Below are 14,165 nucleotides of genomic sequence, written 5' to 3'. Positions count from 1 at the left end.
TTGCGTGCGTCCGCCAACCAGAGCGCGGAGCTCTGAGGACTCTTCCTGGCGAATGTAATAGGCCACAAGGACACGCCACCTTCCACGATAGGTACAGTGAGTGAGAGCAGGTTGCCAAGGGTTCGAAAGGAGGGCCTTATGTTTCGATGGAGAACCAGATTGACGGTCCCAGGAGGGGGCGGATAGCGGACCTGGGGATACAGGCCGCTCCAGGCCCTTGAGGAACCTCGAGTACCATAGGGTGAGAGAAAGGCGGAGGGAAAGCCTTTCTCCTGATGGAAGGGAGGCAATGGCCGCTAGGTGGACGCGAGGGATGAGAGCGCAGATGGCCTTGTTGTTAAGGTGCCATAGTATATTCCAAGTAGCACTTGGATGGAACCTGAGCTGTGACGTCCTCGTGATTGACACCGAGTCAGGAAAACCTCTTTCCATTTTCGCCACGGTAGAGTGGCACCTGTCTGCAGGAGTTGTTCCGCCTTACTTCCAAGAGCACTTGCTGCACTGGGGTGGAACACGCGCAGCTCTGCAGAGCTCAGCCGGACCAGGGAGCCTCACGCGCTCCAGGTGGAAGAGGGACCGTGACGGTCTGGGGTGCGGAGAAGCCTGCCGTGGTTCTTGTCGATATTCTAAGTGGATGAGCACCGGCAGTGGAAGCCGGACTGGCTTGGACAGGTGAACAGCGGAGGGGGACGGCCTTCCAGTGTATGGCGATGCGGGCCACGCTGGCGATGAGAATAGTCGGGCCTTGTCCCTGCGTAGCTTTACGAGGGACTTTGTGCACCAAGGGAAACGCGGAGGCAATAGAGGAGTTGGTCGACCAAGTAGGAGAGAACGTAGGTCCTTGACGAGAGCAGCCGGCGGGGTCGAGGACGCGGAAGAGAGCAGACAGGTGCACTTCCGGTTAGGTCCGCCGGGCGCGAAGGAGCGTATCGATTCACAGGGGGAGGATCCCCACCGCTGGAAAGAGAAGGGACTATGTCCGGACGGCAGGACCACTCGTGGGCTAGAAGAACGGACCTGCTGAGCCGAGTCTTGACGCAACACGTTCCTGGTACCTCCTGAGAAGAAAGAGGCTTCCAGATCGGAATGCACGTGTGGTTACAACAAACTTCCCACAGCGTTATCTGCCCCTGACAAAAGGGTAGTAGAGCGCGCTCCTCACCCCTGCTTGTTTATTATAGTGGCATCCGCGGGACTCGGTGTTAGTCGTGAGCACTAAACAGACGGACCTCGCGGTGGGAAGAAAAAGAAAAGAAGAAGGAACTGAGGAGCGGCCGGGTCGGCAGGGGCATATATACGGTGCCGCAAAGGCGCCACGCCAGGGGGCGCCTGCCGACCCGCCGGGTGTTGCTAGGGGAAAATTCTTCCGACGAACGTGCACGTGGCGCGCGCACACCTACTTGGAATGAATATGAGCAACACATCTCGAAGAACAACAGTTACAAAGGTGAGTAACCGTCTTTTTCCTCGTCTGTGATTGTAGAATTGTGGCTCTTTTGGACATGTAATGAACTCTTCTTAAGCAACTATCAATTTTCATTCATATTTTTGTGTCTAAAGGTTTTCTCCCAGTTAGTTTCACTCATAATATTCTTCAGCTTTGGAAAATGATCCCTTTTGAAGTACTTAGCTGGTTGGCTCTGTCCTCTGTTAGCTCATACTAAATGTAAACAGCATGTAATATGGTGAGGGCACATTCATTCCTTATCCACTGGGTTCCTTATGTCAGGACCAGCAGATACAAGCACAACCCCAACAGCCTGGGGTCCTATAAGTAAAGAACTTTGAGATCGGTGGGTAAAAGCAGGGGCGGCTCTAGCTTTTTTGCCACCCCAAGCATGGCAATCAGGCAGCCTTTGATGGCTTGTTTGCAGGAGGTCCCCAATCCTGTGGATTCAGCGGCTTGCCTGCGAGAGGTTCGCTGGTCCCGCGGCTTCAGCATACCCGCCGCCAAATTCATGGGACTGGCGGACCTCTCGCAGGCATGCAGCCGAACACTGCCTGACTGCTGCCCTCGCAGGGACTGACAGGGCACCACCTGCTGCTTGCTGCCCCAGGGACGCACTTGGAACTCTGGTGCCTGGAGCCACCAGTGGGTAAAAGGCACTACTTGCTCCCCAGCTGTGCCCTTTGCAGGTATGCTGTGAAGGTGACAGGTGTCAGATGCCAGTGTTTTGACTTGTGCAGGACTGGAAGAGAGACTCTAGATAGGTGTCTATGAAGTTTTTGCATCTCACTGGATTTTATCTCCCCCTTACCACATTTTGGAGGATTGGCCTTTTCTATCCTTTCTGGCTCTCAGTAGAAACTCCAGTGTCCTTGTGCAGGCAGGAACTTTTCTCAGGAAGGAACTTTATTCCCTGAGACTAAAGTTTTATGCACATACACTCACATGTATAAATATATATGTACCCACACAAACAGTATATCTAGTTACATTTTAATTATATCAGGATAAGAAAGAGTTAAATAGTAATAGGAGCAAAATATCAGTATTATAATTGTACTGCTGAGGCAGCACGGACAGATGTTACTGAGAGTACGATTACTACTACATTCATACCCTTAAGCCAGAAGGAGTCATACCTAATTCCTGGCAGATTGTAAAAGAAACCCATTATTAGAGACCCCTGGGAAATGAAGGGGGAGGAGTAAAAGGTGTTTTTTCTGACATTATGGTATAACTGAAGCACTACCCCAGGACAGAGAGACGTGCTGCAGTCTGAAGTTATGGCAGTGAGGTAACCTAATGTGCCAGCGAGTGGAGTAGCTTGGCATTAATCTGGGCTAACTGGATCCCTTCTGCCCAACTCACTCTGTGCTCACCAAAGTCAAGTTAATCTTAATTGTATTGAATTTCTCTTGTCCATGTAAATGGAGAACTGAGCTGTTGCTATGTGACATGTTTTGGATCAGATTCACAAAAACTTAATGGCAGCTAGTGGTTACTGAGGATGTGTCTGGGATGCTAACTGTGGAGTAAGAACCAGCAAAGCTCTAAGGACAAAATAAATGAGATAGGAAGGCAGGTTGGCTACTGATGAAGCAGGAGAGTGCAACAGCCCTACTATAAATGAGAATGCACACGTCTCATGGAGGCCAAGTCACATGCACCCACACAACCCCCTTAGCCACCCAGACTGCTTCCCCAGGATCTGTCCAGTCTCCACTGGGACCTGAGCACTCCCATTTCCAGACATTCTTCAGACATAGTTTTTCATATGGTGCTTCTAGCTATGCTGGATATAGCTGTTTATACAGACTCGATTCCCATTGGATATGACTAACTTCTGAGTCATTTATTGCCATCAATCTTTTGCAAAATAGGTTCAATGCCCAAATAATTTCTGTATCTACTTGTGTGGGTAGATTAAAACTCCTCCCATGTGAAATGGTGGAGTGACAGGGAATTTTTTCAAATTAACTACAGTTTTAATCTTACTAATTTTGGACTAGATTCACAAAAGGACTTAGGCATTTAAGTGCCATTTTAGGCACCTATATTCCAGAATGAAGCCCCACTGGAATTCACAAACCCCATGATCTGCCACTGAAGCCAGTAGGTGTCATAACTTCCTTAGCACCTAAATTTTTGCAATAAGCATTCTCTATGTGCCTACATTTCTGCATGTGCACTGCAGCCCTACCCCTGGCCTCTGGATACCTAGGCCCCAGAACGATGCGTGAGCTGGGGGAAGATAGGCATTCCTCTGCCAAAGTTGCATGTGGGGATTGATCCACTAAGCATGGTCGTAGTTCATCTGCTAAGTTGGACCTCTATAGGGGAGCTTATGCAAAATGGCTGGGTGGCAGAGACGACCTCCCTCCTAACTTTCAGCTTGCTGGTTAGAGTACACAACTGGGATGTTGTGCGATACCAACCCCCTCTCCCCTGAGTTCAAGTCCCCCCTCTACCTGAGAGGGAGAAGAGATTTGAACAGGGTTGTATTACCATTCAGGTGAGTGCCTACACACCAGGCAAGTGGATATTCTGATGTGGGCCACCATCAGTCTCTGCTGTTGAAGCTGTTCCATTGTGAATAAATAATTTTTAAAAAGTCATTGGAACAGGGAGACTGGATCCTGGGTCTCCCAAGTAGTGCTCTAACCATCAGGATAGAGAGTCATTTTCATGCTTGAGATCTCTCGTGCTCTGGCCGAGTGACTCATTATTTATTTATAGTGGAACAGGTTCAACAGGACAGACTGAGGGAGCCCCCCCATATCAGAATATCCCATATATAGCCAGTGAGTGGGGCGCTCATCTGAGAGATGGTAGATCCTTTCTCACCTCAGGTGGAGATAGGGCTTGAGCTGGAAGTCTTCCACATCCCAGGTGAATACCCTAACCACTTGCTAAAAGTTATGAGGGAGCATCTTCTTGCAAAAATGGTATAGTCACCTAACCACAAGAGAAAGTTTGCAGCTGAAAATCCCAAGCAAAGTGAGGTGCTGAACTTCCTGAGTGCAGCAGATCTTAGGACACCTCCCTCTTCTTGGAATCTCCCATTGGCTAATTGAGATGGGGAACTGCCTAGCATGCTGACTTTTGCGAATCCCATTCTGGGATGTCTGTGTCTCCTCATTCATTGTACAGGGAGCCACATGCCTGACTAAGACTTCATTAATCCAGTGATTTTCTAGGCACCTGAAAGTTAGATGTGGTGATGCTGAGTGGCACCATGCCTAAGTTTCTTTCTGAATCTAGCCGTTTCTGTGCCTGCTACTGCCTCTCTTTGTTATGTCTATCTGGTTTCTGGTCACACTAGTCAGTGGGAGCCAGAATTAAGTCCTTCTCCAAAATAAACAATTAGGGAAAAATAAACATCTGTAATTCCTATAGCAGCCCTCAGTTCTAAGCATCCAGGTTGGCTATATGTCCATGGTAGTCTTTTTGTCGTGATGTTATTGTCCTAACTCATCAATAACATCTTTTTTAAAGCAACACTTGGTTTAAAAGGCTGAGAGGACAATGAGTGTTAAAGTAATTAGATTTCCAGTTCCAGTTTCCATGTGAGGATATAATTGGAACATTTGTTCCAATTACATTTGCTTTATAGTTCAGTATGAATTTTCAATAGATAGGTTTGAGATAAGAAAGCAGCAATTCAAATGCAATTATATAAACAGTACACTCAGCCTGGTATTAGCTTGGAGAGTATAAAGCACAGTGACAGCTTGTGCTAGGTCACAGCCTCTCCAACTCCACAATGCAGACTCAGGCTCCTGTATTGAGGAAAGATTCAGCTCCCAACAGGTTGGTCTTTGCAGGTTCAGCATTGTTGCAGCCACTAGGTGTTGTAATTGGACAACATAATGGCTTTGGCTGGGGAAACTACAAGCTGAGAGAATTCAGAGAGTGATGTCCATAAATTTATAGACACTGTCAGTTCAACTTTGTACTTCGGAGGTTGTTGAGCAGACCTTGGAGTTAATCAGAGCTTCATTCTAGGGAGCCCTCATCATGTATGGGAAAGGTCAGCAGTGCTGGTAGATGGTTGATTTGAACTCTTTACTGATCTGTCATTTGTTGTCATTTACAAGAATGTTACTTAATTACTGACAGTGTGCATCTCTCGCCAGCTCCAGTCAGTGGGCCTCTAATTAAAACAGCCAATTGGAGTGTCAGAAATGTGATGATGTAGTCTGTCTACACAGCCATTTCTTTTCATTCTTTCACCATTTTATAGGACTCGCTTTCTTTAAAGCCAATGGGATTATTTTGGGTTTTGTGTTTGAACTCTAGAGCTCATTGTTTCTTTCATGTGTCATATTTCTTAGATCCTTTAGTAGGGAGGGTTGGGGAAACTTCCTGCTATTTTATTGTATCAGCATTTTAGGACTCATTAACAGAAAGCTGTGTGTAATGGGGTTTAATAGGAGGAAGTGAACATAAGATTTGCTTTATTGTTCTGTGTTTTGGCACCTTGCCTCTGGCAGCAGTCAGTACTATTTAAAAAAAAAGTACTGAGAGTAGTGGAACTTTGTCAGGTTCTTGTTAGATATAATGTCATTGTCTTTCCCTTTTGTGAATAATATAACTGGTTCCCCAGTGACTTTTCAGAACATGGCAGGAGGCCACATCTAATGCTTTCTCCTTTGATATTTTGTCTTTTCATCTAGCATGAGTCCCATCTTTCTGATGTCCCTTCTCTTTGGCCTGACTTTTGGGCAGGCAATGTCTTTTTGTGCACCCACTGAGTATATCATCCACGTGGAGAAGAGAGAATGTGCCTACTGCCTGGCCATCAACACAACCATCTGCGCTGGATTCTGCATGACACGGGTACCAGGCGCTATTCTATTCTAGGCGGGTGCTTCTATTGTGCCCACTGCTGTGGTATGAACATCTGAGCTCACTCATTATTTCCTCTAGAAAATCAGCGGGACAAACTATTCATCTCTTAGGTTATTTACAATAGATAGAAAATCACACACTTGCCACATTTGGCAAATCATTCAGACACAGAGGCGATGGGGGGCAGGGGAAGAAGCCATCTGATGGATCTGGTGCCTATAGCAAAAATGTTGTAGTAGAAGATTGGTGGCTGCTGCTCACGTTGCAATGCCTTCTTCTCCTATGAATTTGGGGGTTAGGATGGAAAAGAGGTTTTTCTCCCACTTAATGAGGGACAGAATTTTTTTTAAATTACTAAGTGAATTGTTTCAGTAACTTCTGCCTCATCATGTGTGCAGCTGGTAAGTCAATGCACTGATCACAGTGATGGCAGTACAGTGTGGGGAGAGAGGTGTCTCTTACATAGGCAAGTCCCATGCTACCCTTAGAGCCAGCACCTAAAATTCCACCCTTAAACCAATAGGCAGTCAGTGCAGGTCACAGAGCTCTGGTGTCACTTGTGGGTTTACCTCTGAGCCAGGCAGCAGGTGCAGCATACTGTGGAAATCTTCATAGAGATGTGGAGACTATTCACATGCAGATTTTCATTGAGGGATCTCAGTAGAACTACACTAGAAATGCAGCCATTACAGTCTGCAGGGAAAGATGCCTGCCTTCTGACCACAATCCGAATGACTCAGGGAGGTCTTGAGTCACTGGGTCACTTGTGTATCCTTCAGTAAAACAGAATAACAACATCTCTCTTTTTTATATTTTTGTAGGACAGCAATGGTAAGAAGCTGCTCCTCAAAAGTGCCCTGTCCCAGGATGTGTGCACATATAAAGACATGGTGTACAGAACAGTGGTACTCCCTGGCTGTCCACGACACACCGTCCCCTATTACTCTTACCCAGTGGCGATGAACTGCAAGTGTGGTAAATGTAACACTGATTACAGTGACTGCATTCATGAGACAGTCAGGACAGACTATTGCACTAAACCACAGAAGTCCTATAATGTGTGAGCTTATTACCGCATGAGGAAGAAATGTACCTTCTGTCCCGCCGCCCCAGTTAGCTAGTGGCTATCTATAACTGAATCATGAATAAAATTGTATTTCACACCAGATCTGCAAGCTGGTCTGTAGGATTTTTTAATCTAAAGGAATCCTAGCAAATTTACTGTTGTATCACCCTGAGCAACTGCAACACTGGAGGGCACTGGTGGAAGTGAAGCGAGGCAAAAAGGATAAAAATAATTGGTGTACAGGGAGGAGTTAGGCATTGCTAGGAGGATTCGCCCTGGCCTATTGGATGATGTTCTAAGATGTGGTGATGTTGCTGTGTCATCTCCAGGCTCAACACCTGATTGTGATTATTTATTTTGGATCTGTTCCATGCCCCTTGGTGCCTTCTAGACTGGGTCACTGCAGTGTGCTCATTTCCTCTTTGCTCTCAGGTGCTGACATCCATGTATACAGCTTAATACTGTCTGTCTGAGAGATGCCTCTCCCCATATGCAGTGTCCTCAGGTGCACAAGCTACATGTCCGTGGCTTTAGACATCTGGGGTTGGGAATTCCAGAATCAAGGACTTTGCATTGAAAAAAACCCCTTCTCCACTTGACTGAAGGAGCCTGGGTTTGTTGAGCTTTATGGCTTAGCTGTAATTTATGTTGAAGGGTAAAGGGAGAGGGGGCAAGCTGAACCTTCTGTTTGAGTTTTGTTTGTAAAGATTATATGAAATGTGGTTCGGACATATTGGGCTTGGTCACTTAAAAAAAATAAATAAAATAGGCGGCACAGGGTCTTCTCCCAATGTACATTAAGTGGAATTACACATGCCCTGCTCCTCAATTTGGGGTCTACACCCACTCTGTGCACAGTAAGTCGCAGCCTCCTTTTAGGTGCTGAGCAGGCATGGGTGAAGAGTCTGTGCCCACTTGTAGGGAAATAAGAGAAGGTGAATGAATGAATTTTTGCCTCACTATGAACCCCTGCAGATGTGAAACTGCAACAGATGCTCAATGGTAAGCTATAAATAAAACAGACCAAACACGCAGCGACAGGGCTAGGTAGTTTCTAGCAGGTGGTTCACAGCAGGGGAAAAAAGCTGCAGAATCCACTTACGGAATTTTACATCCCTAGCATTCACACATCTATTTTATTAACAGAATTGGAGAAGTCAGAGATGGAAGAGGGGCATTCAGGCCCTTTTCTCCTATGCCCAAGCCAATCTCACTCCCTTCACTTATCCAAGGACTGTGTGCGTGTGTGCGGGGGACATGCAGGGCTGCAGCAAAGAAAAAATATGCCTCATTAATACAGAAGGACCACTAGCTTTCACTGCAAGGTGGTATGGCAGGCACAGGGTACGGATGGCTTCTACACAGGGCTGGCTCCAGACCCCAGTGCGCCAAGCACGTGCTTGGAGCAGCATGCCGCGGGGGGGCGCTCTGCTGGTTGCCGGGGGGGCGGCAGGCGGCTTCAGTGGACCTCCTGGAGGCATCCCTGTGGAGGGTCCACTGGTCCCGCGGCTCCGGTGGAGCATCCGCAGGCACGCCTGCGGGAGGTCCACCGGAGCCGCGAGACTGGCAAGCGGCAGAGCGTCCCCCGCGGTGTGCCGCCGTGCTTGGGGCGGCGAAATGGCTAGAGCCGGCCCTGCTTCTACTAAGTTGCCATTAATGTCATCGAGGGCTTCAAGCTTTCCTTGCACCATATACATTTAAATTGCAGATTGCACACAGTGGATTTGGGGAAGGGGCCAAAGATACTGACCAGTTTATTTCTCTGCAAACAACAACAAAGAAAAAACTGGGATCAGTCATTACATGAGCTCACTGCCAAGGAAAATAACAGGCTAAATATAATCAAAGGTAATATTTTAACATGGTTAAAAATTCTCGATCCAGTTTTATCCTCAGGTGCAGCTCCTAGCAAATTCAGTGGTTACACTGTATGTTCATATGAGGGAAGAACTGGTTTTATTGCTTTATTGCTGAGAAGTTCAACTATGGAGTGAGTTTCGCTAACAAGTTCAAGTAGCACCTATGTCTCTGCTGAACAATTAGGGTTTATGAGCGTACAAAATCCATTCAGGGCTCACTCGAGAACCCATATTGTAAGTGATAAGTAGGCATTGTACAGGATGAATTTCATACTGAGTGCTTGTCTAGGATAGTTTGCCTACTATGCATGTATGGTCTGAAATGGCTTCTGTTTTTAGCAGTCACCAAAGCAACCACCTTCTTTACAAGGAAATGCTCCAAGTTGTAAACTATGACTTTTTATAAGCCACAGCCTTCTGTTCCCAATTAATTGTAAAGAGTGAATTAATGAAACAGCATTGATGGAACAGAGGACAAAGAGAAATACCAAGACAGACCTTTCTAGCCTGGTAGCTTGAAAATCAAGTGCAGCTAATAGAAAAAGACTTGGCCCCCAACCCATTAGAAATATGTTGTTCATGTTCCCTTCATTAAATAAATATATATATACACACAACTACCCCTAATGTCTGATCACGCTACCCTCTGAAAAGTACACAAAATTCAGTAAAGCAGCAATGGTCGTTTCACATATAGAGATTTATCTCTCTTAGAACCCTCAGAATTGGGAGACATTCCCATGCACTAACAACATGCAGACTCCTGTACTGCACTGGTTGTTGGTGTCACAAGTTTGACTCTTGCTGTAAAAGGATAATAGGAAATGCCATGAAAAGGATGCATACAGCATCCCCAAGCTGGGGTGCAACACTGAGCAGCAGCCCAGGGATACGATGTCCCAACTTTCCCTTAACTTTAGTTGATTAGTAACAGTGTATTCAGGGAACCCCAGACTCACTAAGAATGTAAGTAAATCAATCTGAGTTGCAATTTGTTTCTTGGGTCCTCTCTATATTGATGATTCTTGCATGTTCTGTTCCAACATGTCCATGGCATAAGGAGTTAAGATTAAAATCTGCCATATTGGGAAAGCTCAACAAGGAACTCCCCTACTCCAGTAAAGTAAATGACGTGGGCTATACCAAAGAGAGAAGCAATGACTAATACTCTGCAGCCAGCCCCTCTCAGGAAGGCAGAGGGACCCTCCTTCCATCAAATTTTCCTGAAAATAGAAGACAATATATATTTTTTGTTTTCAGGCTCTCAAACATGTCATTTAATGTTCATGCTACCACTGCACACAGAGCGTTTTTCCCTATACACATTCAGCTTTCATGAAAGAGAGCAAAAACACAAATGTAAACTTGTGGCAGCAGCATGTCTGTCTAATTCAGAACTAATGCTTCACAATCTATGAAAAGTTAAGAATATATTCTAATGGTAGGAGTTCTTAGATCACTGGCAAGACAGACTTCCAGCCCCATGCCACTGCACTGAAATCAGTGGAATTTAGGAACCTAAATGCCTTTGATCTAGGTGAAAGTGTATTGACATTTACATCATGGCAGTCAGCTAAGAATGGCTCCCACTTGTATAGCTCACCAGTGCCCTTTCCCTCATGGGTGCACACAACTGTCCATGCCTAGGTGGCAACAATACAATGATGAAGGATATCACCACATTTTTTGTTGGTGATATGATGTTTGAGCCAAGGCAGTTCATATGCAGGCAGTGGCTGCTTCTCAGTACTTCTGCACTGAGAGACAAGACTGTTATTACTTGTGTTTTATCAAATAAGAAAATGAATTCACATTCAGCAAAAAATATCCCATTTATAAATGAATTGGAATATTAACTCCCTGGCTGTCTGCCTAGTGCTACAAAACTAGTTCACCATTAAGAACTCACTGATCTCCACAATTACACAAAATGACTCAAACCCACAAAGAGTACCATTTTCAAGGCTGCCCAAGTCATACAAACCCCTAATAAGTCACTTTTGAAAAATATTGCCCATCATCATTCTTCATTTGTTACCTTGCACAGTCAGCTAGTCGCTGCAGCTGTCCTCACTTGTTCCTTTGGTTAGTGACTGGAGCCGTGTCTTTATTACTGGAAAATCAAAATGTTCCATGGTAAAGCATAGTGCTGGCTTGAACAGATTTATACAGGCAGGGCCAGGAAAAGCTCTTTGACGACACACGTCTTGTCAGTTAGCCATACTAAGACTTTTCTTGCTTTATTTTAGTGGACAGCAGAGACCAGGGCTTGGGGAGGGCAGGCTCTGCTCCACAGAGTACACGCACTGTCTGCTTCACAATGGATTGGCAGCTGAGGTTCTTGCTCCTTCTGGCACTGGGATCTTGGCAGCAGGCTGGCTGGGTCCAAGGCTCAGCAGCAGGGGGGTAAGGAGCAGGATGGGGGTGTGAGGCAGGGGCAGTGGGGGGCTGAGGCTCCTGGGGGTGCATGGGTCATGGGGAGAAGGCAGGGGCTCCTGTTTCTAGGGGACCACGGAGCTTCTCCTCTCTCAAGTGCTGAGGGAGGCTCCTGGGAGCAGGTGGGTGTAGGGGCTCATGGGAAGGCAAAGAGCCTTGAACCCAGCTCCCCGCCTGCAAAGCGCCTGTGAGAGAGAGGAGGGTCAGGCTGCTAAGGGAAGAGGTGTGTCTTAAATAGCATCTTTAGCCAATCCACTGTGAAGCAGACAGTGCATGTAGTCTATGGAGCAGAGCCATGCCCTCCCCAAACCCAGTCCCCCACCATTTACATTGCACGTTGCAGCCCTTGCCCCCGGTGGTGCAGATTCTAAGACATTTGGTTCCGGGCTCCAGGAATTCAACCTGCCCCCAAAATCAGCTCCTTACCCTTGTCCAAGTGCACTAAAATCCATGGGTCTGCAAACTGCTTGAAAACCTGGTATGCTGGCATGGTATAGTGCAAAGCTGTAACTTGGGCAAGGGGCTCCTCAGGCCTACTTACTATGTCCCTCCCCCCTCCCCCCCCGAACCATTCCCAGTGGTTCTGGCCAGAGCCAGGGGTTAAGGTTGCTTTGCATGTCCCTTGACGCTCTAGTGCCTAGTTTACAGAGGTTGAAGTCTAGGAGCTCTCTACATTCTGGAAGGACACAAAGCAGCACTGGGCAACCTTAACTCTGCCTTAATGAAGGCTGGGGCAGAGCCTGGGCAGTGCCCAAGCCTGTAGCACAGCAGGACTGAGGAGGTGCTAGTCTTTTGATTAAGGGGTTTGAGATTCAGGAAATACCAATTTGCATCTTGATTCTTTGCCACTAATAAAACCACGCTGTGACGTATTGCCGCAGGCTGTCTTTGTGGCAGAACTGTGTCCTGTGGGGTAGAATGGGGGGACTGTTTCTATGGTCCACATTTATTCACTTGTGCAACCAGTACCAGAGTAAGATTTTATGGTCATGCTAGGCAGGGCGGCTCTAGGTATTTTGCCACCCCAAGCACGGCAGGCAGGCTGCCTTCGGCGGCTTGCCTGCAGGAGGTCCCAGTCCCGCGGATTCGGCGGCGCATCTGCGGGAGGTCCGCTGAAGTCGCGGGACCAGCGGACACTTCACAGGCATGCTGCCGAAGACGCCTGCCTGCTGCCCTTGCGGTGACCGGCAGAGCGCCCCCCGGGGCTTGGCACCCCAGGCACGCGCTTGGTGTGCTGGTGCCTGGAGCCGCCCCTGTATCTAGGACCCTAGCCAACTCCTACTGAAGTCCATGGGAGTCTCACCATTGATTTCAATGGGCTTTGGCATGATCCCTTAACGAGGTGAGTTCAGTGTTCCTTGAAAGATGGACCCATGGAAACCCACCTTTCTGCTGCTTCCTGCTCTGATCCCATGCAATTCTGAACCTCTTCTGTGTCTACAGTGAAGGACACAATGCCCCAGCCTCACATGAGCAGCCAGGAGGCTATGTGAAAAGGAAGCGACTCCACTTTATCTCCTGCAGAGTGTTTTGTGCCCCCCATTCACTGGCAATAATGACTGGAAACCACAGACTGGGTCACAAATGGCACCTTGTGCACCATGACTGTCACCAGCAGAGGCTGTATGAGACATGAAAATAGTCTCCTCAGCGGCTTGTCAGCTGTCTGCAGAGGCCTGGACTTTCTAGTTAGGGACCAGTGGGCTCACTGTGCAGCAAGATTTGTCCCAAACTACTCACTTGTCATTACAGGACTGTACGTGCTATGGCTGGCACCTGGTCTATTGTAAAGTGAAACTAGATAAGAATCAGGTTTTGAAAACTGTGGCAACTTCTTCAGAGAACTCCTCAGGCCTGACTCAGCCAGCCATAGATGCACCCAACACTTCTTCAAACAGAGAACCTAAGGCCTGGTCTACACTGGGGGCGGGTGGGGGATGTAAGATATGCAACTTCAGCTACGGGAATACTGTAGCTGAACTCAACGTATCTTATTTCAACTTACCTCCCGTCCTCACGGCGCGGGATCGGCGGCTGTGGCTCCCCCATTGACTCTGCTACCGCCGCTCGCTCTGGTGGAGTTCCGGAGTTGACAGGGAGCGCATTCGGGGATCGATATATCGCGTCTCCCCAATAAATCGATCGCTACCTGTTGATACGGCGGGTTGTCTAGATGTACCCTTAGACAGCCCGTGTTTTATAGGAAGTTCTAAATGCTCCTTTTTAGTGATAACTATGAAGGTGACTAAGAAACGCCTTTAACTGTGTGTAGCATCATTTGCTCAGTGCAGATTTGAAAGTGGAGGCTCAGATTCAAGAAATGACATAAAAGGGAGAATTTCTGCTTTAAGTTAGTTCATCTTGATCGTGAACCTATGACAAGTTGTACAGGAAATTATGTAAAGTCCCTGAGTCAGTGTTATCTGCAAAGGTGGGGAGTGGGATTCTTCCAGTTTCACAAGCTTTGTATCCAGAATAGAAAAAAAAGAATCTGTGTTACAGCAAC

At 47.2% G+C, this 14,165-nt stretch overlaps 1 protein-coding gene across 2 annotated transcripts; it reads left to right on the top strand.

Annotated features, from left to right (window-relative positions):
• Positions 1-817: 817 nt before the first annotated feature.
• Positions 818-7,450, top strand: TSHB (thyroid stimulating hormone subunit beta). Of its 2 annotated transcripts, XM_032782520.2 has the most exons (3): positions 818-837; positions 6,124-6,286; positions 7,120-7,450. In XM_032782520.2, exons 2-3 carry the CDS (start codon positions 6,125-6,127, stop codon positions 7,360-7,362), a joined length of 405 nt encoding a protein of 134 aa, XP_032638411.1. In that variant the 5' UTR covers positions 818-837; position 6,124; the 3' UTR covers positions 7,363-7,450. The 2 variants fall into 2 exon arrangements, with proteins under 2 accessions (XP_032638411.1, XP_074922085.1); XM_075065984.1 differs by lacking the exon at positions 818-837.
• Positions 7,451-14,165: the final 6,715 nt, after the last annotated feature.

This window comes from Chelonoidis abingdonii, chromosome 4, assembly GCF_003597395.2.
Source record: "Chelonoidis abingdonii isolate Lonesome George chromosome 4, CheloAbing_2.0, whole genome shotgun sequence".
Taxonomy (NCBI): Eukaryota; Metazoa; Chordata; order Testudines; family Testudinidae; genus Chelonoidis; species Chelonoidis abingdonii.
This window is presented reverse-complemented; position numbering and strand designations above follow the sequence as displayed.

Bases quoted from the DNA above. Each gene is read 5' to 3' on its own strand.
- TSHB (XM_032782520.2), top strand. From the start codon at position 6,125: ATGAGTCCCATCTTTCTGATGTCCCTTCTCTTTGGCCTGACTTTTGGG. The intron at 6,287-7,119 runs GTACCAGGCGCT...ATATTTTTGTAG, and splicing joins CTGGATTCTGCATGACACGG to GACAGCAATGGTAAGAAGCT.